The following is a 24,261-nucleotide window of genomic DNA, read 5'->3' on the forward strand; positions in this document are numbered from 1 at the left end:
GTTTAACTTCTCCCATTCTCATGGCAGCCATTTGTTAGTAATTCTTCTGTAGCCAGTTCTCAGAATCTCTTATTTTGTCTGAATCTCCAAATTACCCTTCATTGGACAGGAGTGCTGTAGCTGTTTCAAATTATAATCTCTAGCTGCAGACAGACCACTCAGTGGCTAAGTAACTTTCCCGGAATCTTGGTTTCCTCATCTGTAAAATGGAGGTAAAGCCAGTACCAACCTCATGGATTTTCATGAAGATAACAAGATACTGAGCATAAGATATTTGCACAGCTCCTATGGCAGCAAGCCACCTACTAAGTGGCTGGTATCCTTGTTCCCTAAGTCAGGGTAGCTTTCTGCATCATGGGAGCTTAGGCTGGTCATTTTTCCAGATGTTGTTAATGGAGGTGCTTCATTTTTCCAATCTGTAGAACCATGATCTGCTCCATCCACCCCATAAAGAAAGGCGCTTTGAAGGTGAACGTGTTGACTAACAGTTTGAACATGAGTTGGCGGCAGCATCAGCCTTTGGGGGTCCAGCTGCCCCTTCCCTTCTAGATGTCAGAATGACAGATAATCCAGCTCTGCACTTGGGGCCTGTTCTCCACCGGGCTTTGAACAAGCTGCCTCTGGTCCCTCAGAGATGCCGGCATCCTGTGAGTGGCGTCTGTGATTGAGTGTTACAGGAACAGTGTCTCCCTTTGTTCTGGGGCTCCCGTCCCCAGGCCATCCATTTCCTTTTGTAATTTGTACCTTCTCGAGAAGAGCACAGTTGTCATTCTTCATTCATAGAGCACCTTTGTGAGTTGAACTGAGGCAGATGCTGAGGATCCAGGAGAGAGGAAAGGTCTCACTGCTTCTGGGAAAGCACTTTTGTTAAATAAATTTTACTTGTCTTTTTAATGGTGTTCAAGCAGGAGAACCTTGCCCTGAGTTTCAGAATGTAGCCCAGTCTCCATCCCTCGTTTTCCTGCCATCACAATCGATACAGTTGTGGACCTTAGTATTCCACTCATGCTTTAATAGATTGAGATCAGTGTTGGCCTTGAACCTTATTACAGCAAGGGAAGCATCCAGAGTGTCAAGATTACTATGATAAGAGGCTCCCCTATAAACTAAATAGAAATCAGTGGAAATGACTGGCTATTATGAAATAATGTTTTTCTTAATAACACCATATCCATTTTATTCCATGCTGGGCATGTAGTACTTTTATAATTATATTGACATGTTGTAAATGTAACATTTTGCCCTTCTAATGTATACCCTTCTAATGTACCATCTCTTTGTATCCTCAAAACCCTATGCAGGAAATCAGGTATTGTACCCATTTTACTGATGAGGAAACTAAAGATTAAAAGAAACACAGCTAGTAAGTAGTAGAGTCTGAATTCCAACCAAATTTGGGTTGAACCCCCAGCCCACCTTGTGACCAATGGGCTGTCATGTCCAGTCCAAGGACGTCCAGCATGGGGCTGTATGAAGGAATGGCATTTTTCTTGCCTGTTTGAGGTTCATTCACAGTGATCAAAAAAATGAAAAAGTTTGTGGAATACATAGGCATCCATTGTTTTTTACTACTTGGCTCACTTTTTTTTCATATGGAAGGTAATCTTAATTTTTAAATTTAGTACATTTACTTTCATTTATATTCTTGGCAACAGTATATTCAACTTTTATAAACTCTGAATACAATGAACAGTTTGTTTCTTTGTCCTTTATATCAGCGTTGTCCAGTAGAACTTTCTGCTATAATGGAAAGGTTCTCCGTTTGTGCTGTCAAACTGGTAGTCACTAGACATATGTAGTTATTGTGAAATGTGGCCAGTCCAATGGAGGAACTTTAATTTTAATTTGTTACGTTTTAACTGACTTAAAATTAAATATCCACATGGGACTAGTGATAATTACATCAAGCAGCATATTTTTATTTTTATGGCTCACTAATTTTGAATTTCATGCCTTTGACCTCTTCTTAATTGCCTCAGACAATCAGTCCTCTTGCAAAATACCTAAGCCCTTTGCCAGTCTGAGTTGCTAATTCCTATGGTCTGGCGTTGAGCTCCCCAAAGTTACCATGCCTTTTGTGTGATTTCAAACCAGGACCCTTTCATGTGAGACATGACATCTGGCGGGAATACTGTTTCCCCAGAAACCACTTTTTTTATGCCTCTTCTCAAAGTTTTCTTCAGGAGGACTGTTCCTCCTCACCATCCCTTGAAAGAATGGTGTGACCCTCCCCTACACTCTCCTCTTTTATCCTGTTCAATTTTCTTTCTAGTGTCCTTAGAGCTACTTAATGTGATGTTACACATTTGCTTATTGACTATCCATTTTCCATACTAGACTGGAAACCACTTGAGGTTGAAAACTTTATTTTGTACCTTCCCAGAACCTGAGCTCCATAAATGTTGAGGCATAACTGACTCTCAGACATAGGAAAAGGTAGAAGCATCGCAGGGAGTTCATATTGTGACAGGAGACAGGTGGGTATTCTCTCTCTTTCAGAGAATCTCCTTCTACTGGTAGAAAGGTTGGTGAAAGGCAAAGGGTATTTGACAATATATTTCACATAGGAAATTGCCTGCAGGAATCCTGCTACATAAAACTGTGCATCCAATCGTTCTTAGTGTCAAGGAGCGTTAAAGGTCCTGTCTTTATATAACCCTTCACTACCTCCTGAATTTCTCCCAAGTTCTGTGTTAGAGATAAAGCTTTCCTCTTCCCCCAGTCATTCCATCATTAAATTATCTGCTTCTTTTGGAACTAGTTCAGCCTTTTACCTTTTTTTTTTTTTCTCTAGTAATTTATCTCAGTGTTTGGAATATGGAGGCCATTGTATTCCTCCTCAGAGGGGTTTTGTGAGCCAAGGTTTAGAGAATGTATGCTCTGCTCAGCCCTCTTCTGATGTCATTTTATTCATTTGTGTTCATGTCAAACTTGCTGCCTGGGGTATCTCAGGGTTGGCCTGAAAGACCAATTCCACGTGGAGGAATTATCTTATTGCTTTTAATATTCCTAAGCAGCTACACATTTCCTTTTTGCAGAAAGTACCCTCTCTCACTACCCAATTCATTATTCAGAAGCAGTCATGACTATCATCTTTCTGTTTCTCCTTTTGATTTGGGAAATGTCATGATTTTTCATGAGTCAAAGCTAGCAAATCCAGATGTGTTTAGTTTGTATGGACATTTAATCCATATTCTCTCAAGAATGTTAAATAGAAGGAGGGGAAAATTTATTCCTGAAAAGTTCTAATTTTGATTATGGTCTGAGGGAGAATGGAGATACCCACCTGCTGACAGGGAAGGAGCCCAAGGGTGGTTCCCCTGAGATTGCCGGTGATAGTCTGAAACTGCCGCCTTTGCTCAGATTGGTCACTACACTCCATAGCTCAACTTTTTATTTTGCTGCCATTTCAGAATTTAATACTTCACCCCTTACTAGCTCTTTAGTGACTGCATGTCCTTGGGCTCATGAGTCTTTCTGAGCCTCCATTTCCTTAGTTAATAAATAGTATATCTCCCTTGTAGAGTTCTTGAGGGAATCAAAGGTAATTTTATATACACCGATGTGTGCATACACTACACACCTGTTGTTCGTTGCCCTCACTCTCTGCACTTGCTGTGTGAGTCATTTTCAAAGCAGTGGATCTAATGTTAACAGTGCATCTAGTAAGAGGAAGGGTCTGCTTTAGCCCCGGAACTGTATATATACACATACACACATAATTTTTGTAGGCTGCTTATAAGTTTATATGAGTCTTATTTAGAAATCGATAAAAAAAATAACCTTGAAGTCTTTCCTAACAAGTGGGAGAGTTTAAAATATAGAACAAAATGAGTGTAAAGTAGCTTGACACTAGTAATTCAACGTAGCCAATACTGCACCTTTGCTCTGTACTCAGCACTGAACTGAACATTATAGAGATGCAAAAAAAAAAAAAGGATATAAGATGGCATCCTTCTTTAGTGATAGCAATCTCACATATATAAGCAAAACCTTACATTTGCACTCTACCGTTACAGATTCTCATTGCAGCATGGGAGTAGAATTTTGTGTGGCCTTGTCAGTCATGAATGAATTCTACACCAGTCTTTGTGACTTCAGTGAACACAGAAAGCTTTTAGTTGGTCTTCAGTTCCTTTTTATTTTGCTGGCTTAATAAATCAGCATCTCCTATTTTATTCATTAGCACATTTAAGATTTTGTTTCTGTCCTTGGAGCACATTTCTAATCTAAATCCAAATCGACACCAGAAATAAATTCAACCTAACAGACAGAATCATTTCATGTTTTAAAAATATCTCTTCAGCTGTTCTTTTAACAGATATGAGACAATATGGCACCTTCAAAATAAAACAGATCACAGGGTCTCAGGGAGATAGAAACTCTTAACTGTAGGGTTGCTATAAAGACTTGTCATTTATAGCCAGACTCAATCTGAACTGAGATTCCCTGGAGAATTACATCAACAGGCTAGAATAAAAGATCCAATCAGCCCAAGTAATGAAATGTGAAATATTAGGAAATAAGAGCTTAGGATGAGAAAAAGGGATGGTTCTTCTCAGAAGGAGCCTGACTCAACCTGAACAATACCCACCCCTTCTCACCAGATCAGGACAACATCCCTAACTGCAGACTCCAAAAGCCATCTGCTACCCATCCTGGGACAGGCTGAAAATCTAATTTGCTGATCAAGACAGCTTTGATCTGGCATGGGGCCTGGTGTCATCTCCTGTTTCCTTCACTCTGATGGACAGAAATGATATTTTCTTGAGCAACATGAGAAGTTCTGTGGAGAAAAATTCTGTTTCTGATTTGGGTAGTGAATTTAGGGAATTTGGAGCATGCAAGATGCGCCAGCGGGACCAAAACCAAATTCTGAGACACTCTCTGAAATGGAATCGAAACTTAAAGTGCTTTGTTGTTCCGCTTTCACATATCAAATCTCTGAACTCCCAGCCCCATGATGTGGGCTGACCTTCGAATGCAGCTTCTCCTTTAAATTACACTGTCAGAACTTGTATGTTGCATTGTGATTAATGGGGTTACCCCATGTGGTTCCAGTTTGGGCAACATCGTTTTTCTTCAAGATTGCTTCTTGGTGGTCTTTGCCTTTTCCTTCTAAAGATGGACATAAAAATATTCTGATACTGTGGCTTCTCTTAATGATGAAAACCCTGCCTTAGATCTTTCTGGTAATTTACACCTAAATATCTCCACCACTGACAGTAACTTCCTCTTGAAATGACCCAGCTGGAATGTTCACTTAAAGCAAGATGAGAAGGGAGTGAGGATGTTTTTGTTTCTTTTTTCTTCATTCCTTTTAACCTCCCTTCTTTCCATCACCTTCCTGTTCTAATCCCTTAACACCGCTACTCACTGCTCAAGTTTCATTTAGTGAAATTGATTGGGAGAAAAATACAAAAGTACAACAATGATGTTGTCGAATTCTACAAACCGATATTAATAGCATTTAACAGTAAATTGCTGTTTATATACAAAGGTACTGAGTAGCTTTTTATTTACGTACATATCATGCGTGTCTATGCCTGCTGACTCTATTTGGATCGGGTATTTGGCAAATCCAACATTATAAAACTTTTATTGTTCACGTTTGAGATTGGCTGGAGGTGGTTATTTATTAGATTCAAAAACACTACATACACACACTTGGAGTGTTTATTCTGGATTCATTTCTGTGCATTGAAAGTGGTGCATTCTGGTGCAGCTGAAGAATAAGCAAAGTGAGCCAAGTGGGAACACATCATGAAAAATCTTGAATTCAGGCACAAGTCATTGAAAAAAAATAGAACTTGGCAAAGGAATGTGGCCATGAGGGTGAGGTAAAATGAGAAGAATGCAGGCAAGGCCATCTCTCAACAGCAGTGTATCTGGAGACCTGGAAAAAGGCTGTGTCTGTGGCGTTTATGCACTGACTTAGGGACCAGGCCTTTGGGAAATAAGGCTGCAGATTCACCCATATATTCGAATGAGATAGAAATCACTTTTTGATAGTCCATCCGTCCCACTTCTGGGTATATATCCAAAAGAATTGAAAACAGGATCTGGAAGAGACATTTACACACCCATATTTATTGCAGCATTATTCACAATAAGCAAGAGGTGGAAGCAACATATCCATTCATCTGTCATTTGCCCATTGACAGATAACTCAATAAAGAAAATATACTATATAACACAGTGGAGTAATACAGTGGAATATTATGCAGCCTAAAAAGAAGGAAATCCTGCCATAGTCTACAACATGGATGAGCCTTGAGGACATTATTCTAAGTGAAATAAGCTAGTCACACACACACTCACACAAAAAATGCTGGGTAATTCCACTGACATGAGGTACCTAGAGCAGTGACAGGCATAGAAGCAGACAGCAGAATGGTGGTTGCCAGGGAGAGGGGGTGGGGAGTTGATTAATGGGTAGAAGTTCAGTCCTGCAAGATGAAAATATCACAGGGCTCTAGAATTGCACAACACTGTGCATGTAATTAGCAATACTGTAGTATATGTTGTTAAAAATTATTAAAACGGTAAATCTGTGGGTTTTTTTTTTACCCACACCCCCCACAAAAAGAAATACCTTTTTAAAGTCAACAATTGAATATCTCAGAAGTTTCTTTTTTAATTTTTAAACATTTTATTATTGGCGTATCATAGCTTTAAGGGCTTCCCAGGTGGTTCAGTGGTAAAGAATCCTCCTGACAATGCAGGAGACACGGGTTCGATCCCTGGGTTAGTAAGATCCCCTGGAAAAGAAAATGGCAACCCACTCTAGTACTCTTTCCTGGAAAATCTCATATACAGAGGAGCCTGAAGGGCAGTCCGTGGGGTCTCAAATAAATCAGATGTAACTTGGAACTAAACAAATAACAACACAGTTGCTTTATAATGTTGTGTTGGTTTTTGCTGTACAGCAAAGTGAATCAGCTGTAAGTTACATATAACCCCTCCCTCTTCAGCCTCCCTCCCACCCTACCCTCAAACCAGCCTCCTAGGTCATCACAGCACTGGACTGAGCTTCCTGTGCTATGCAGCAGCTTTCCACTAGCTATCTACTTTACACGTTAGTGTATATATTTTAATGCTTCTCTCCCAATTCATCCCACCCTCCTTTCCCCACATCATGTCCCCATATCCCTTCTCTATATCACATCTCTTTTCTTGCCCTGCAAACAGGTTCATCTGTACCGTGCTGCTAGATTTCATGTCTATACTTTCAGTTCAGTCACTCAGTTGTGTCTGACTCTGTGACCCCATGGACTGCAGCACACCAGGCTTCCCTGTCCATCACCAACTCCTGGAGCTTGCTCAAACTCATGTCCATCGAGTCGGTGATGCCATCCAACCATCTCATCCTCTGTCGTCCCCTTCTCCTCCTGCCTTCAATCTTTCCCAGCATCAGGGTCTTTTTAAATAAGTCAGTTCTTTGCATCAGGTGGCCAAAGTATTGGAGCTTCAGCTTCAGCATCTGTCCTTCCAATGAATATTCAGGATTGATTTCCTTTAAGACTGACTGGTTTGATCTCCTTGTAGTCCAAGGGACTCTCAAGAGTCTTCTCCAACATCATAGTTCAAAAGCATCAATTCTTTGGCACTCAGCTTTCTTTATAGTCCAACTCTCACATCCATATATTATGCATTATGCATAATGTATACAGTATTTTTAATGTGTATGCATTAGTGTATAGTATTTTTTTCTCTTTTTGACTTACTTCACTGTGTATGACAGACTTTATTAGGTCCATCCACATCACTACAAATGACCCAATTTCATTCATTTTTGTGACTAAGTAATATTCTATTGCATACATATACCACATCTTCTTTACCCATTCACCTATCGATGAACATTGAGGTTCTTCTGTGTCCTGGCTATTGTAAATAGCTCTGCAGTGAACATTGGTGTACATGTGTCTCTTTGAATTGTGACTTTCTCAGAGTATATGCCAAGTAGTGGGATTGCTGACTCATATGGTAGTTCTAGTTTTAGATTTTTAAGGAACCTTCATACTGTTCTCATAGTAGCAGCATCAGTTTACCTTCCCACCAACAGTGCAAGAGGGTTTCTTAATGGAGAAACAGGTAGGGCTCTCTTTACCCAGATATCTCTTGAACATCCACAATGTGGAGACTCCATGGATGGCCGGCTAGTCAAATCTGTGAATCTAGAAACAACTCTCCCTGCTTGCCAAACACACTGTCGGGCTCTTGCCCAGCAATCAGTTAGTCCAGAGAAGAGTACAAGACTCTTCTCTTCTCTACTGCCACCATATCTATGTGGTTATCTATATTTTTGTTCTTTCTCCTACTTCTTTTGTATCAGCACCTCTCTAGGATGGCTAAGCTGGTAACATTGTGTGTGTGCGTGCAAACTCACTTCAGTCGTGTCCAACTCTGTGCAAATCTATGGACTGTAGCCCACCAGACTTCTCTGTCCATGGAATTCTCCAGGCAAGGATACTGGAGTGGGTTGCCATTTCCTCCTCCAGAGTATCTTCCCGACTCAGGGATTGAAGCTGTGTCTCTTAAGTCTCCTGCATTGGCAGGCGGGTTCTTTACCACTATCGCCACCTTGGAAGCCCAAGCTGGTAATATTAGAGGTGTCAAAAGGCATTAGGAACAGACAGTGAGCGCTGATGGTGTCGTGTGAAATGAAATCACCAAGATGCCCATCTCGTTTTATAACTGATAATTAGAGAGTCCCTTCAGAAATCCTCACACGACACCAAAGAAACTTTTAGGGGAGGATTCATTTCTAAGGAGTTACGCATTAGTTTCTTTTGGTGATGATCAAATTTCTTTCCAAATCAGCTTGTCTGCATACTTCTCTTGAAGGATGCACCTTAGAAAAGCAGGGCTTTGTTTTTGCCGCCTCTGTCTCCCTGCATCTTTCTGCTGATCTTTCACCTGTTTTCCTTTCTTCTTAATTTTTCTTATAATTTTATTTGTTTATTTATGGCTGTGCTGGGTCTTCATTCTGCGTGGGCTTTTCTCTAGTTGCAGCGAGCAGGGCTATCTCTAGTTTCAGTGCCCAGGCTTCTCATTATGGTGGCTTCTCTTGTTGGGGAGCACAGGCTCTAAGGTGCATGGGCTTCAGTAGTTGTGACAGAAGGACTCAGTAGTTGCAGCTCCTGGGCTCTAGAGCACAGGCTTAGTTGCTCTGCAGCATGTGGAATCTTCCCAGATCAGGGATGGAACCCATGTCTCCTGCATTGGCAGGCACATTCTTTACCACTGAGCCACCAGATATGTCCTCACTTCAGTTTTCTTATCTGTAAAATATGGGCGATGTACTTATCTTGATGCCTGAGAAAGCTTTACCAGTGTCTTTCAATAGCTGCGATGTGAGTCCTAGTAAGTTCATCTCATAAGTCTTATACCTTCCCAACAGGAGGGCTGTTAGTCCCAAGGAGGGAGCGCAAAAATGGATTCTTATCAGGGAGGAAGGATTTTTAAATCTTAGCTGTTATAATGGTTTGCAAAATCTTTTACCCTGATGCTTCCTTTCGCTGGTTATGAAGAATCTGCCTGTTATTTTTCTTCCTTCAGGAAATGATCATGAAACACAGGTTGAGAAATCCTGCCCTTGCTGATGGGCATGTTATTCAACCACAGCTAAAGTGAACTGGCTTCAAACCAAGAGGAGACAATGATCTGATTCTTACATTTTGGTTTTCAAAAAAATGGAAAATGGCTAATCTCTTATAGTGTTCAAGCATGTACTTAGGGCTGTTAATTTCACATCAATTATACTGGCTTCAACCTTGTTTTCAGTGTTTGTGTTAAATGTGTCAGGATTTAAATCTTGGTTCATCCGAGTCACATTTCTGTATATCCTAAAAATCAGTCTGTAAGCAAATGTTCCTTCTAAAACAGAACAAATCTTTTGCTTGCACCTGCAGCTTTTCCAAGGTGATAGTTCTAGGAGGGCAGGAACGAGACCCTGTACTTTTATTCCTTACGCTGATCATGCTTAACTCAGTGTCTGGTGATTGGCTCAACATGTTTGATTATTTAAAATGTTGGAGTAATAAAAGTACATTGATGTTAGCTAAAGCTGGGACCAGAGTGAGGCAAGTGAGGTGGCTAGGTGGAGATTTTAAGGATAAACTTGCACAACCTGAGTGTTTCTGGCCAAAGGCTCACCTTAGTCTTGACCCCGGTTGTAACACAAGTGGAATCCAATTTCCAGACCCTTCCCTTTGCAAAGTTGATTTACACAGGCAGTTCTCTGGAAGTGATACGGTCACAGGAGCACAGGAACCAGGAATTTAAAACAACTATTTTAACACCCCTCCATTCCAGTTTTATGAGTACATTTCTTTCTACTTGCATGTGACTCACATTGACTCCAGAGCCCTAAATTTTCCACTTTTGTCTTCTAGATCACTACGGATCTGAGGCAGCGTTGCACGGACAACCACACAGGGACATCAGCCTCAGCCCCCATGGCTGCAGGCATCATCGCACTGGCCCTGGAAGCCAAGTAAGCCTTTACCTCCATTTGTCTCCACTGGTGACAGCCCCTCAGCTCAAGGACACTTTATCCCTTCGTTAGTAGATAATCCCTAGCACAAGCCAGGATATAATCTTCACAATTCCACCTTTAAAACTTCAAAGAATAGGGCTTAACAAACGGTTCCCCTATATTAAGGGAAAAGGCAACTTTTGGGGTTATCTTCTTAAAAAATCAAACAGTGTCATTACTTTATTGTGGAGTCATAGTGTAAGCTTGCCAGTTGGCTGCAACACTCTTCTTGCCTTGTTGAGGTTTTTATTCTAGTCTGGGAATGTTCTGTGAGTCTCAGAACACTTAGGTCTGCCTACTTCTGGGCCCTTTCCCTGCAGGTCAGCAATGCAGCTCAGATTGCATGACAATAGAATCATCACAGCCTCACTCTGGAGAATAACGTATGTCAAGGGTCATATGATGGGAGCCCAGGAAGAAAGGCAACCCACTTACCATAAAGCCCTGTTTAATGTAGTCAAATCTGGTGTTTCAAAGACCCCTTTGAAAGGCCTCTCCTCAGGTTATTTTAGGTTCTTGGATTAGATTTGTATGGTGGTAGTTTTCGTCTCTTCTTTCTCTAAGCACCAATAGTTTAGTTTGTCTTAACTCTTTGAAAACCCAGTAGAGATCGACACTTTCTTATCCTCCATTTCAAAAGCCAAAATGCCCCCCAAACTGACAGTTGTTTTTGCAGATCTGACACCAAAACTCATTTGATGGCAAAGCTTGCCCTAAACTAATCTGAGGCTATTTACAGTTTTTCTTTATTGTGAAAATTCATACATTTCCCTGCAGAAACGTTAATGTATTTGATTACGAGGTGCTGGCTTGGACCTCACTGAAAGTTTTGTGTACTACATGCTAAGGACACCGTACCTGAAAAAATCTTGAATTCCAAACACCTCTGGTCCAAGAATTTTGTAGAAGGGATTGTGAACCTGCACACTGAGGCCATCGTACAAGAGGGTCATGACAAAAGAACTGAAGTAATGACGTTAAGTGTTTTTCCAAAAATAGCTTTGCACCAGTGCCGTAGGGAGGACTGGAAAGATTCTTTCATCTAAATCTGATGCAGAACAATAGCAGGTGACAGGAAAAGAATATAAGAATCATGACGAGACTTGGGCATTAATAAGAACAGTACAGTTTCATTCTCAGTATGCAGATGACTTCCCAACATTTACAGCTGATTCTTTGTAAGGCAAACAGCCTCTGTAAGGCAGCGGGGCCTCAATGTAATGTGGATTCAGTCAATTGCTAAGTCATGTGTAATTCCTTGGACTGAGACAGGCAGAAGAACACAGACTCGGGGGATGGTGCTCTATTAGCACATTTGAGCTGCTGTGACAAAAGACCATAAGCTGAGTAGCTTATGAACAACACGTATTTCTCACAGCTCGAGAAGCTGGAACAGCTAAGCTCAAGGTGCCCGCAGAGGCAGTGTCTGGCATGGACCCACTTCCTATTTGGCCTTACGTGGTAGAAGGAGAGGGCAAGGGAGATCTCTGACATCTCTTATAAGAGCACTGGTCCCATTCAAGAGGGCTCCAACCTTGTCACCTGATCCCCTCCCAAAGGCCCCACCTCCTAATCCTATCACATTAGGTGTTAGGTGTCAACATATGGCTTTTGAGGGGACACAGATATTCAGACCACAGCAGGTACCATATCTTTAGGTGGCCTCCTGCCCCTTAGCATTGACATTGAATGTTTGGGTTTTTTGGACAGTGTTAGCTAAGTGTTAAATCATCTCAACGTATTATATCTTTTAAAGTGTTTAAAGTTTAGCAAGGAACTGGCACTTATCCTGTTCTCACTTTGTAACCTTTCTCTGGACTGTTGTGAAAGTACATTAAGTGTATGTGTTTCTCATTTGGTGACTAAATTGGCTTTTGAAGAATATATCATCTTCATTCTGAAATCTGGGTTGTTTCTCTGGAATATTTTTCTGTCCACAAAATACTGAAAGAAAATCAGGAATTCTTCCTGCATCTCCCTGTTCCCCCTATACCCCCACCAAAAAGAGATAAATAATCTCAAACGTGGCAACCAAGTACTATAACTATGGCTATACAACCACATGCTACTTAGTTACTTAAAATATTACTATAACACGAATATTTTCAGCAATAATTCCTTTAACCGCTATTCAAGCTCAAATGAAAAATCCTTAATTTTATGCCTCAAAACAACACACTCAGTTGGATAAAGTTGCTTTGGGTCCAGGGAACACACTGGAAAGCTGCCTGTTTTCTTTTCCCTTGCATTTTGAGCAAATTTTGAGTATTTTTTTAAGATTGATGTTTGCCAAAACTGTGATGGGTGGAAGGAAGTTCGTAAAATACAGCTTAGGTAGAAAATCCACTATATTTCAAGGTTTTTAACGGTCTAGTCCAATGATTTGGCCACAATATATAGTAAACAACCTGATCATATGAGAATGAATAAATCTTTCCATACATCTCCATCAGTTTGTTCTACAGGCCAATCTCTGTTTTTAAGTGAAGCTGAACATTAGGGAAAAGAGGTCTGAGTACCTAAACAGTGGGTCAAACATGAATAAACTAGCTTCAGTAAGCAATAGGCCTCCCACAGGAGAAAAAGGATCTGAAGCTAAGAAATTGTAGTGAGGAACTCAGGTAACAGTGTACCATGGTCGCAGTTGTTCTAAAGCTAAGTTTAACCCTGGCAAGTGTACGTCACCCAATCACTCAGCCTCTACCACTAGTACTTCTTAGCAACACTTCAACATTGGTAATATTTTGAGATTCAGCCTTTACTATCACATGTTGAAGAGCCTGATAGTAGTTCCCCCTTATCCATATTCCAAGACCCACAGTAGATGCCTTTAACTACAGATAGTACCAAATCCTATAGTACTATGTTTTTCCCATAAGTACATACCTGTAACAAAGTTTAATTTATAAATTAGGCACAGAAAGAAGTGAACAACAATAAGTGAAAATAGAACAATTATAATAAAACACTGTACTAACAGTTATATGAGTGTGGTCTCTTTCAAAGTATCTTTTAGAACCGTAGAACTGTACTTACTTTTCTTGTGATGCTGTGAGATGATGAAATGCCTCCATGATGAGAGGAAGTGAAGTGAATGGCATAGACATTGTGATGTAGTGTTAGGTTACTGTTGCCCTTCTGATGGTGCATAAGAAGGAGGGTCATCCTTGAGTGATCTGGATCATCACGCCATGGTTGGGGATCCCAGCAGAGACGGAGCTGGACTGCATGAAATTTCATCACACTACTCAGAATGGTGTGCAATTTAAACTTATGAATTGTTTCTGAAATTTTCCACTTAATATTTTTGGACCAGGCTTGATGGGTAATTGAAACCACAGAAAGAGAAAACAATGATTGGGGTGGGGAGGTGGACCACTATACTCCCTTATAAAAGGAGGGAAGAGAGAGACCCAGAGCTGGGCAGAATTCTGGCCCAGAACTCTGGCCAACACTTTGGATACACACCCCCTGCTCAGGTCTGATGAGTCCCTGAATGAGGCTGAGTGTTCTGGTGATAAACTGCAGGCATAGACTGCCAGTCCCCATTCAGCTGCATGTCTTAGCTCTTCCTGTCTGACGAGGAGAAATGTGTCATCTCTCACAGTGCCACTAGTTTCCAGTAGTATTCACTTGGGGAAAACTCTCACCTCCCAGCTTCCCTACAGCCTGCTTCCTTTACATCCGCAAGTGCTTGCCTGCATCAGCAGATTTGCCTAGATCAGTAGGATTATGGCTCTTACTCTGGATGCTACTCCAACCATTGACCCCTTTGCCTTCTGAGTCTTCTTGTTGCCCTAAGGTTGGAGCTTTTCTGAAAAATATTCTTGGGAAACTAAGGGAAGAGAAAATAAATATAAGACACAGAGACAAATAAGTTAAAAGTGTTCTGATCTCTTATCTGAATGCAAAAAAAAAGTTTGATCATTAACTCTGCTGTAATAGGACTTGTAGGCCATCCTTATCCTATAGGGTTTGTAAGAACATGTGTTGCAACAGTCTCCACTGTAACACACTGCTGGACACTGTGGTAAAAGTGCACCATTCCCCAGACTGGAAGGATTCTCAGTTCCTCCAAAAAGCTGCCTCCCTTCCTTTTTTGCCCTGAGTCTGATCCTCTTTAAGCTCTACAGCCACCTCCGACAGTCTGATCATAACTTTACCTCTCTAATTACTAGGCAACTTCCCCCTGTTCCCAAGGATGCTCCCTGGGTGAAAGAAGCTCTAAATATTTTCCCTTCTAAAAATTATGAGCAATTTCAGAATAAGAGAAATCACTGGTATCTTAAAGGAGAGAAAACTGTTTCTGTGTTGGGGTACCCTCATCACATATGTATTGATTCAGAGACTTACAGTATTTCTCTAATTTGGATTTTGTGGATTTGGGAGTAGTTTTCTGGGTGGTTTTTTTTTTTTTTTTTTTTTTTTTTTTCCGAGTGAATAGGGAATATGTAATCAGTGACTACAAGTAAACTAATTATCATTTGGGTCATCGCCACTTAAAACGATGTCTTTTTAAATAGTGTAACTGAAAACATTTAAATAAAATGTGTCCTGGAAGCAGGTTTCTTTATTTTTTATTGAAGTGTAGTTGATTTACAATTTTCTGTTAATTGCTGCTGTACAACAAAGTGGCTCAGTTTTATATATATATATATGCACATATGTATATACACACACATTATTTTTGAAATATTATTTTCCATTATGGTTAATCATAGGATGCTGAACATAGTTGTTCTCTGTGCTGTACAGTAGGACCTTGTTTATCCATTCCATGTACAATGATTTAGGTTTGCTAACCCCAGCCTTCCACTCATGCCTCCCCCAAACTCCTCCACCTTGGTGACGACTAGTCTTTTCTCTGACTGTTGAGTCTGTCTCTGTTTCATAGATAAGTTCATTTGTGCCATATTTTAGATTCCAGGTGTAAGTGATATCATATGGTACTTGTCTTTCTCTTTCTGACTTACTTCACTTAAGAATAATAATCTAGTTGTATCAATGTCGCTACAAATGACTTTCTTTCATTCTTCTTTATGGCTGAGTAGTATTTCATTGTATATGTATGTATACCACCTCTTCCTGATCCACTCATCTGTTGATGAATATTTAAGTTGTTTACATGTCTTAACTGTTGTGCATAGTGCTGCTCTGAACATAAAGGTACGTGTGTCTTTTTGGTTTAGAGTTTTGTTCAGATATATGCCCAGGACTGAGATTGCTGGATCATATGGGCATTCTGTTTTTAGTTTTCTGAGGAACCTGGGAGCAGGTTTCTTAAATGAAGAAAGTAGTGAAACATGACTAATGGTTTCGAGTGAACAACCTAGAAAAACATCAAGTCACATTTGTAAGGTGCTTTGTATCTCAGTGCTAGTATATATTACCAGTATTCCAGACAAGTAGAAAGAAAAACTATGTTGCTAGCAAATGATGTTTTATATATAATGGTTTATAAAATAGAGTTGAAATAACTGACATTCATAAAAACATAGTGTTCACAATCATAAACTCTGTTTTACTGAAAGTTTTCCTGCCTTGAGTCTGCAACTATTAGCAGAGGAAAGCCATTTTCGTAGAATGTTTTATATGTTAAATTATCAGCATTAGCTCAAGAAATTCAAAATATAAGTTCACCAAAGAAACCTTTTTGCCTTGAATTGCAAGTGGTCTCTCATTGGAAATTTGAATAATATGAACTTGGCAAACTAGAAATGTTGCACAGTGAATGGTAAATAAAAGGGACTGAGTTGGGTAGAAACATCTGAAATTATTTAGGACTGATACAAGGAATCTGCCATGAATTCTTGTTTTAAGTGACCTAAAGCCTTTTCCTCAGATTTCATATCTCAGGGACCAGAGGGAGAGTGCCCTTTGAGAACATATAATATATCTAGATCTAAATAAATAAATTGGGATGGTACCTGCTATTCTGTTCTACTCTGTATTCTATAATATGTTTTCCATTCTATACATATATCCAATATCTGCATGTATGTATTCTGTGTATACTAAAAATAGACCCGGTACATTGAATGTTAGCTCTCCTTGGTATCTACTAATTCACTTCTTTCCTGTCTGACTCTTTGCGACCCTATGGATCATAGCTCGCCAGGCTCCTCTATCCATGGGATTCTCCAGGCAAGAATACTGGAGTGGGTTGCTATGCCTTCCTCCAGAGGATCTTCGCAATCCAGGGTCTCTTATGTCTCCTGCATTGGCAGGCGGGTTCTTCACTACTAGAACCGCCTGGGAAGCTTGCTGCCCTTGGTATGCCACATATATGCATGCATACATACACACACATTCCTAGGTAGGCTCAGCTACTTTCTTTTTATTATCTGTCTGTTCTCTCTTATTTCAATTGTCCTATGACCATTGGTTTACAGAATATACCATATAGATATATCTAGAACAAGATTGTAGAATGTATATAGGAAGAATATAGTTCTCGATAACTTAGACCATTTCTATTCTTGTACAGAAGATGTTTTTGTATATATTAGCTTCGAAACAAGGCTTAAATTCTTTGAGAGTAAAGATTGTGCCTTACAGTCTTTATTAATATATATGTAATCAATATCTATTGTATACTAAAAATAATTTTTAAAGCATCATGATAGGAGCTAAGTGAATTAGGCAGGGCATAATATAAATATTTGTAAAATATGTCATTTGTTCTCAGAGGATCTTTTAATCTCATTAGGGATGCAAATGGACACTAACATTCATGTCCAAACAGTTTAAGAAAGTCATTGAAGTAGTTTTGGTGGAAAGGTGGTGAAGGGTGCAGGATTTGGATGAAAATCTATACCAGACTTGATCCAAATTGGAACCTTTGTGTCGTGACACCTTAAGTACAATGTTTTAAACAAGGTCAATTCTAAATAAACATTAAATATCCATGTATTTCAACCTTCTTGTTTTTTGTACAAAGGAAATGAAGTTAATGGAATTGCTCAATTTCATATATTTTTACTTTTCAGTTTCTCTCCTTGATACTGCCTAGCAACTTCTCCCATGCACTGCTCCAGTTCATCCTACCCAGTTTACTTATGATTCCTTAGAACTGGGCTTACTCTGGGTAAAATAAAGACATGATGTTATGCCCTCTTTTAGCTTCTAAAAGAAGTTCCTTTACCTTAGATCTTCGGTGAAAGGGATAATGTGAGACATAGAAAGATCTACATGCAAAGAATTAAAGACGTGTTGGGCCACAGGATGATTCACACCATATGCTGTTGGTTTCAAAATACTATCCCCAACATTCTTTTCTTAGGTAATTAAACCTACAATCTGCATGTCTTATGAGCCCCAAATGTCTATCTGTATAAATTGTATGCAGTTCCCATTCATCAGCCACTTCGTGTCTGTTTTACCTTTCACTGTAATCTCTCCCTTATTCATGTATACTTCCAATGCAGGAAAAATATGGGCCACTGCCAAAAAAATTTGAAATGCAATTATTTTGAGAAGTTAATACATAAGACAATTGAAAGGGAGTACAAGTTAAAGTAACTCATTGAGGGGTTCAAAGTTCTCAAACCAACCGTCTTGAAGGGAGACCACATAGGAAGTATATGATGGGCATAAACATTTCTAAATATTGGAGTGAGCATCTTAGGCCTGATACCTTGTAAACTGTTCTTATCTTCTTTGTTTTGTTTTAATTAGAACCACATTTCAGGATAAAATGTTCCATTAACAACTCTCCCAAGGGCCACATTCAGCTATATGAAATGCTGCAGTGGGTGGAGAGCATGAATGCATTTGGTTATTGAGGTAAAATAACAGTGGATATACCAGTTCTTTCCTTTTAGGAGGGTTTTATTTATTTCAACGAGAACTTAGCACATGCACAGATAGTGAGTATACAGGCCTGTATGCCCAGGATCTGTATAATTACAGGGTAAAGAAGGAGGTATTACACATGCCCTTCCTTTCACATACTCTTAATGTTTCTCATGTAGTGTTGTAGTTCTGGCGTAGAACTGAGCTGAGATTTCTGGCATGAATGGCTGGGCTATATTCTGCAACAAGGGGACAGAAAATTAAAATGTAGTCAAGGAGGAGGGCTGAAAAAAGGGGTTTGTGAGGTAAAAACAGCACATATTTCCATATGAGGCTGAGCAGACAGAAAAGGGATGTACTGCCCTGGGTTGTTCCCTATAGTGAAATAATTGTAACCAGACCCACAGAGCAGTTACCACGGGCCTTCTGCCAGGACTGTGCTTGAAAATAGCTTTGTTATGTCTACACACACACAGACAATACACTGTCCTCTAGCACTTTTCAAGTTCAAATATTGTAGAGCCAATTTTCATTGAACTCAACTTTGTAGCTTAACTGATGGTCAGTGGTTTAAAACAATGGACCTTTCAAAGTTATCCTTTACTGCTAGAAAGGTCCTGGTCATTAGGCTTAGTCACCTTGTATTCTCTTGAGATTTAGCCAGTGTTTTCCATCTCCTTCCTTATCGGAAACTAAAAAACTTGATGGATGATTGAGTTGCTCAGAGACTCAACTGAGAACAGAGAAGCTCTCAAGTTATTATTCACTGAAAGTATGTTGCTCTTAATACTGTAATAATAAAGATTATTTCTTATAATAAAGGTTATTTCTTAATAATAGTTCTCAGTCTTGTTGCAATCCCCAGAGTTTTTCACATATAGCTGATCAAATGTCATTTTCAAGTGTCATATATAGAAATGTCTCATGTTCTAAATATTCAAATTCTGATTTAACATAAGCAGTAATGCTGAAAGATCGGGGGTGGGAAAGGTCTTTACAGTGTCCTCTGGGATTTGACTGATTTGATAGCACTGATACCATTATCTGTGATATGCGATCCTCTCCACCACCTTGACAGAAATCTGTCTGAAAGGACACTATATCTGAGAATTCTATAAGTAATGACACCACTCTGAAAAAATACATGTTAGGAAGTTTCTCCCAGTGCAAGTCCACACAAAAAAGAGGAGGTATAGAAGAAAGGAGTTCGGAAGGAAATTTCTCATTTTTCTAATCTCTGAAAGTTGTATAAAGAGACGATGGGTATTGGTAACTCTACACAAGGACATCACCAGATGGCTAACACCAAAAGCAGATTGATTATATTCTTTGCAGCCAAAGATGGAGAAGCTCTATACAGTCAGCAAAAACAAGACCAGGAGCTGACTGTGGCTCAGACCATGAACTCCTTATTGCCAAATTCAGACTTAAATTGAAGAAAGTAGGGAAAACCACTAGACCATTCAGGTATGACCTAAATCAAATCCCTTATGATTATACAGTGGAAATGAGAAATAGATATAAGGGACTAGATCTGATAGAGTGCCTAATGAACTGTGGATGGAGGTTCATGACAGTGTACGGGAGACAGGGATCAAGACCATCCCAAAGAAAAAGAAATGCATAAAAGCAAAATGGCTGTCTGAGAAGGCTTTACAAATAGCTGTGAAAAGAAGAGAAGTGAACAGTAAAGGAGAAAGGAAATATATACCATTTGAATGCAGAGTTCCAAAGAATAGCAAGGAGAGATGAGAAAGCCTTTCTCAGCGATCAATGCAAAGAAATAGAGGAAAACAATAGAATGGGAAAGACTAGAGAGCTCTTCAAGAAAATTAGACATACCAAAGAACTTTTCATGCAAAAATGGGCACAATAAAGGATAGAAATTATATGGACCTAAGAGAAGCAGAAGATATTAAGAAGAGGTGGAAAGAATACACAGAAGAACTGTACAAAAATGATCTTCATGATCCAGATAATCACGATGGTGTGATCACTCACCTAGAGCCAGACATCCTGGAATGTGAAGTCACGTGGGCCTTAGGAAGCATCACTATGAACAAAGCTAGTGGAGGTGATGGAATTCCAGTTGAGCTATTTCAAATCCTAAAAGATGATGCTGTGAAAGTGCTGCAGTCCATATGCCAGCAAATTTGGAAAACTCAGCAGTGGCCCCAGGACTGGAAAAGGTCAGTTTTCATTCCAATCCCAAAGAAAGGCAATGCCAAAGAATGCTCAAACTACCGCACAATTGCACTCATCTCACGTGCTAGTAAAGTAATGCTCAAAATTCTCCAAGCCAGGCTTCAGCAATACGTGAACCGTGAACTTCCTGATGTTCAAGCTGGTTTTAGAAAAGGCAGAGGAATCAGAGATCAAGTTGCCAACATCTGCTGGATCATTGAAAAAGCAAGAGAGTTCCAGAAAAACATCTATTTCTGCTTTATTGACTATGCCAAAGCCTTTGACTGTGTGGATCACAATCAACTGTGGAAAATTCTGAAAGAGATGGGAATGCCAGACCACCTGACCTGCCTCCTGAGATATCTGTATGCAGGTCAGGAAGCAACAGTTAGAACTGGACATGGAAAAACAGACTGTTTCCAAATTGGGAAAGGAGTACATCAAGGCTGTATATTATCACCCTGCTTATTTAACTTATATGCAGACTACATCATGAGAAACACTGGGCTGGATGAAGCACAAGCTTCAAGATTGCCAGGAGAAATATCAATAACCTCAGATATGCAGATGATACCACTCTTATGGCAGAAAGTAAAGAACTAAAAAGCCTCTTGATGAGAGTGAAAGAGGAGAGTGAAAAGTTTGCTTAAAGCTCAACATTCAGAAAACTAAGAACATGTCATCCAGTCCAAACACTTCGTGGGAAATAGATGGGGAAACAGTGGAAACAGTGTCAGACTTTATTTTGTGGGGCTCCAAAATCACTGCAGATGGTGACTGCAGCCATGAAATGAAAAGACGCTTACTCCTTGGAAGGAAAGTTATGACCAACCAAGACAGCATATTAAAAAGCAGAGACATTACTTTGTCAACAAAGGTCCATCTAGTCAAGGCTATGGTTTTTCCAGTAGTCATGTATGGATGTGAGAGTAGGACTATAAAGAAAGCTGAGCGCTGAAGAATTAATGCTTTTGAACTGTGGTGTTGGAGACTCTAGAGAGTCCCTTGGACTGCAAGGAGATCAGTCCTGGGTGTTCATTGGAAGGACTGATGTTCAAGCTGAAACTCCAACACTTTGGCCACCTGATTCGAAGAGCTGACTCATTTGAAAAGACCTTGATACTGGGAAAGATTGAAGGCAGGAGGAGATGGGGATGACAGAGGATGAGATGGTTGGATGGCATCACTGACTTAATGGACATGAGTCTGAGTAAACTCCGGGAGTTGGTGCTGGATAACTCCTGGCATGCTGCTGTCCATGGGGTTGCAAAGAGTTGGACATGACTGAGTGACTGAACTGAACTGAACATAGATCTTAGATGGAATCATTCATTCATTCAGCAAATATGTATTAATGGTCTGCTGGTTATCCGTTCCTAAGCTAGGTGTTGTGAATTGATTTGTAGATTGACAGAGGTGGAACTTTCATCCTATTTGGTGAGGCAGTCTATTAAAAAAAAAAAAAAGGCAAATCATAAGCACTAAGGAAAACAGAGTAGGATAACAGAGAGTAGCAGGTATTTTTGCATACAGTGATTAAAGACAGATCTCTGGGAGGAAGCAACATTGCAGCTGATTCCTGAAACAGGAGAAGAAGCCTGTCTTGTAAAGAACTGGCCCGTGCATTTCAGGAAGAGGGAGGAGCCAGCTGGGAAGACCATGTGTTTAGAACAAGGTTTCTAGTTTTGAGTAGTAAGATCTATATGGCTAGTTTGAGGACATGGTTGCAAAAGTCCAGTTTACATATGGCATCATAGTAGGTAACCATGATAGAGATCTATGGAGTCTTCTAAGGAGGCAGACTTACTTTGATTAAATTTTTTAAAGATCATTCCAGATTCTCCTCAGAGAAGTCCTAGTGTGGGAACAAGACAGATAAACCATTTTGGAAGTTAGAGCCATAGTTCAGGAGAGGTTAGGATAGCCTGGTCTAGGTGATGGTAACGCAGAGAGAGAAGTGGATAAATCTGCTGTACATTTTGCAGGCACAGCAAACAGAGAGGGAATTAGATCATGTGTTTGGGGAAGGGAAAAACTCAAGTCTGAGTTCTAGTTTCTCAACTGAGCTCTTGGGTGGATAACATACCATTTATTGAAATCAGATCAGATCAGATCAGATCAGTCGCTCAGTCGTGTGCGACTCTTTGCGACCCCATGAATAGCAGCACGCCAGGCCTCCCTGTCCATCACCAACTCCCAGAGTTCACTCAGACTCACGTCCACTGAGTCAGTGATGCCATCCAACCATCTCATCCTCTGTCGTCCCCTTCTCCTCCTACCCCTAATCCCTCCTAGCATCAGAGTCTTTTCCAATGAGTCAACTCTTTGCATGAGGTGGCCAAAGTACTGGAGTTTCAGCTTCAACATCAGTCCTTCCAAAGAAATCCCAGGGCTGATCTCCTTCAGAATGGACTGGTTGGATCTCCTTGCAGTCCAAGGGACCCTCAAGAGTCTTCTCCAACACCACAGTTCAAAAGCATCAATTCTTCAGCGTTCAGCCTTCTTCACAGTCCAACTCTCAGATCCATACATGACCACAGGAAAAACCATAGCCTTGACTAGACGAAACTTTGTTGGCAAAGTAATGTCTCATAAATACCCTTTATTCTTCATATAAGATCCTGAGAATTAGAAGAAGCAGAAATGCCCAGTGGAATAAGATCCCTAGGTTTACAGGTCTTGTGACAAGACCTGTAGCAAATTTCTCCTGCAATTTCTGACTGTGCTTTGGTGTATCAGCTCCCTCAAAGTTTATTAATTAATCCTCAGGAAATACTTCACTGAGACCATGATGGCTATAAATGTCTAAGAAAATTTACATTTTAAAAAAGAGAAAGAAAATAGAATAGATTTATTTACATTATAAATTGTTCATCTGCTGCCATATTCTTTAATATAAGTAGAGTCTTAATAACAAATTAATTTTTATGCATTTACACCATAAAATTGCTTAGCAAATCTACTGATGTATTATTGGGTTTATAAGAAGTATGTAAAATTCAGTATTTATATTTAGTCTCATGAGGGTTTGTGGATTATATTCATTGCCAGGAAATTTTTGTTCTTGATAGTGTCTATGGTAACACTCCAAATACTAGCAAATATAATTTAACTTGCTAGGAATAAAAGAAGCTGACTTTTTTCCAGGGTTCATTATAGTTTCACATCATAATCTGGTACTTAATCACTTTAATCACAGCATATTTCAGTACATTCTGCAAAATGACTTATTGTCATTATGGCTTCCTCAAATACCACTATCTTTGTATTTGAAGTTTCTTAGCTCTATATTGAAACCCTTAAAATTCAAATCTATTTTTATACCAAGTGTTCTTGGGCTGCATTTTGAATCAGTCTTGCCTATGCCCACATTGTCTTGACCTACAGTTTTTTACTTCTCAGACATTTTGTGTCTTTTTTTTCAGAAGAGCATACTTGTTCCTAGTGACACTAGCATCTAGTTTTCGTATTTAAGTGATCACTGCAGACGGTGATGCAGCCATGAAATTAAAAGACGCTGACTCCTTGGAAGGAAAGTTATGACCAACGTAGACAGCATATTAAAAAGTAGAGACATTACTTTGTCAACAAAGGTCCGTCTAGTCAAGGCTATGGTTTTTCCAGTAGTCAGGTATGGATATGAGAGTTGGACTATAAAGAAACCTGAGTGCAGAAGAATTGATGCTTTTGAACTGTGGTGTTGGAGAAGACTCTTGAGAATCCCTTGGACTGCAAGGAGA

General features: G+C 39.8%; 1 protein-coding gene across 5 annotated transcripts in view; it reads left to right on the top strand.

The window, feature by feature from the left end:
* PCSK5 (proprotein convertase subtilisin/kexin type 5) overlaps window positions 1–24,261 on the top strand; it is a 521,444-nt gene that overhangs the window by 223,036 nt on the left and 274,147 nt on the right. For all 5 annotated transcript variants that reach the window (XM_055578327.1, XM_055578328.1, XM_055578329.1 and 2 more), the window contains exon 9: window positions 10,401–10,501. In XM_055578327.1, coding sequence (XP_055434302.1) covers window positions 10,401–10,501 — 101 coding nt within the window. The remainder of the gene's footprint in view (window positions 1–10,400; window positions 10,502–24,261) is intronic.

Source organism: Bubalus kerabau, chromosome 4 (assembly GCF_029407905.1).
Source record: "Bubalus kerabau isolate K-KA32 ecotype Philippines breed swamp buffalo chromosome 4, PCC_UOA_SB_1v2, whole genome shotgun sequence".
NCBI lineage: Eukaryota > Metazoa > Chordata > Mammalia > Artiodactyla > Bovidae > Bubalus > Bubalus kerabau.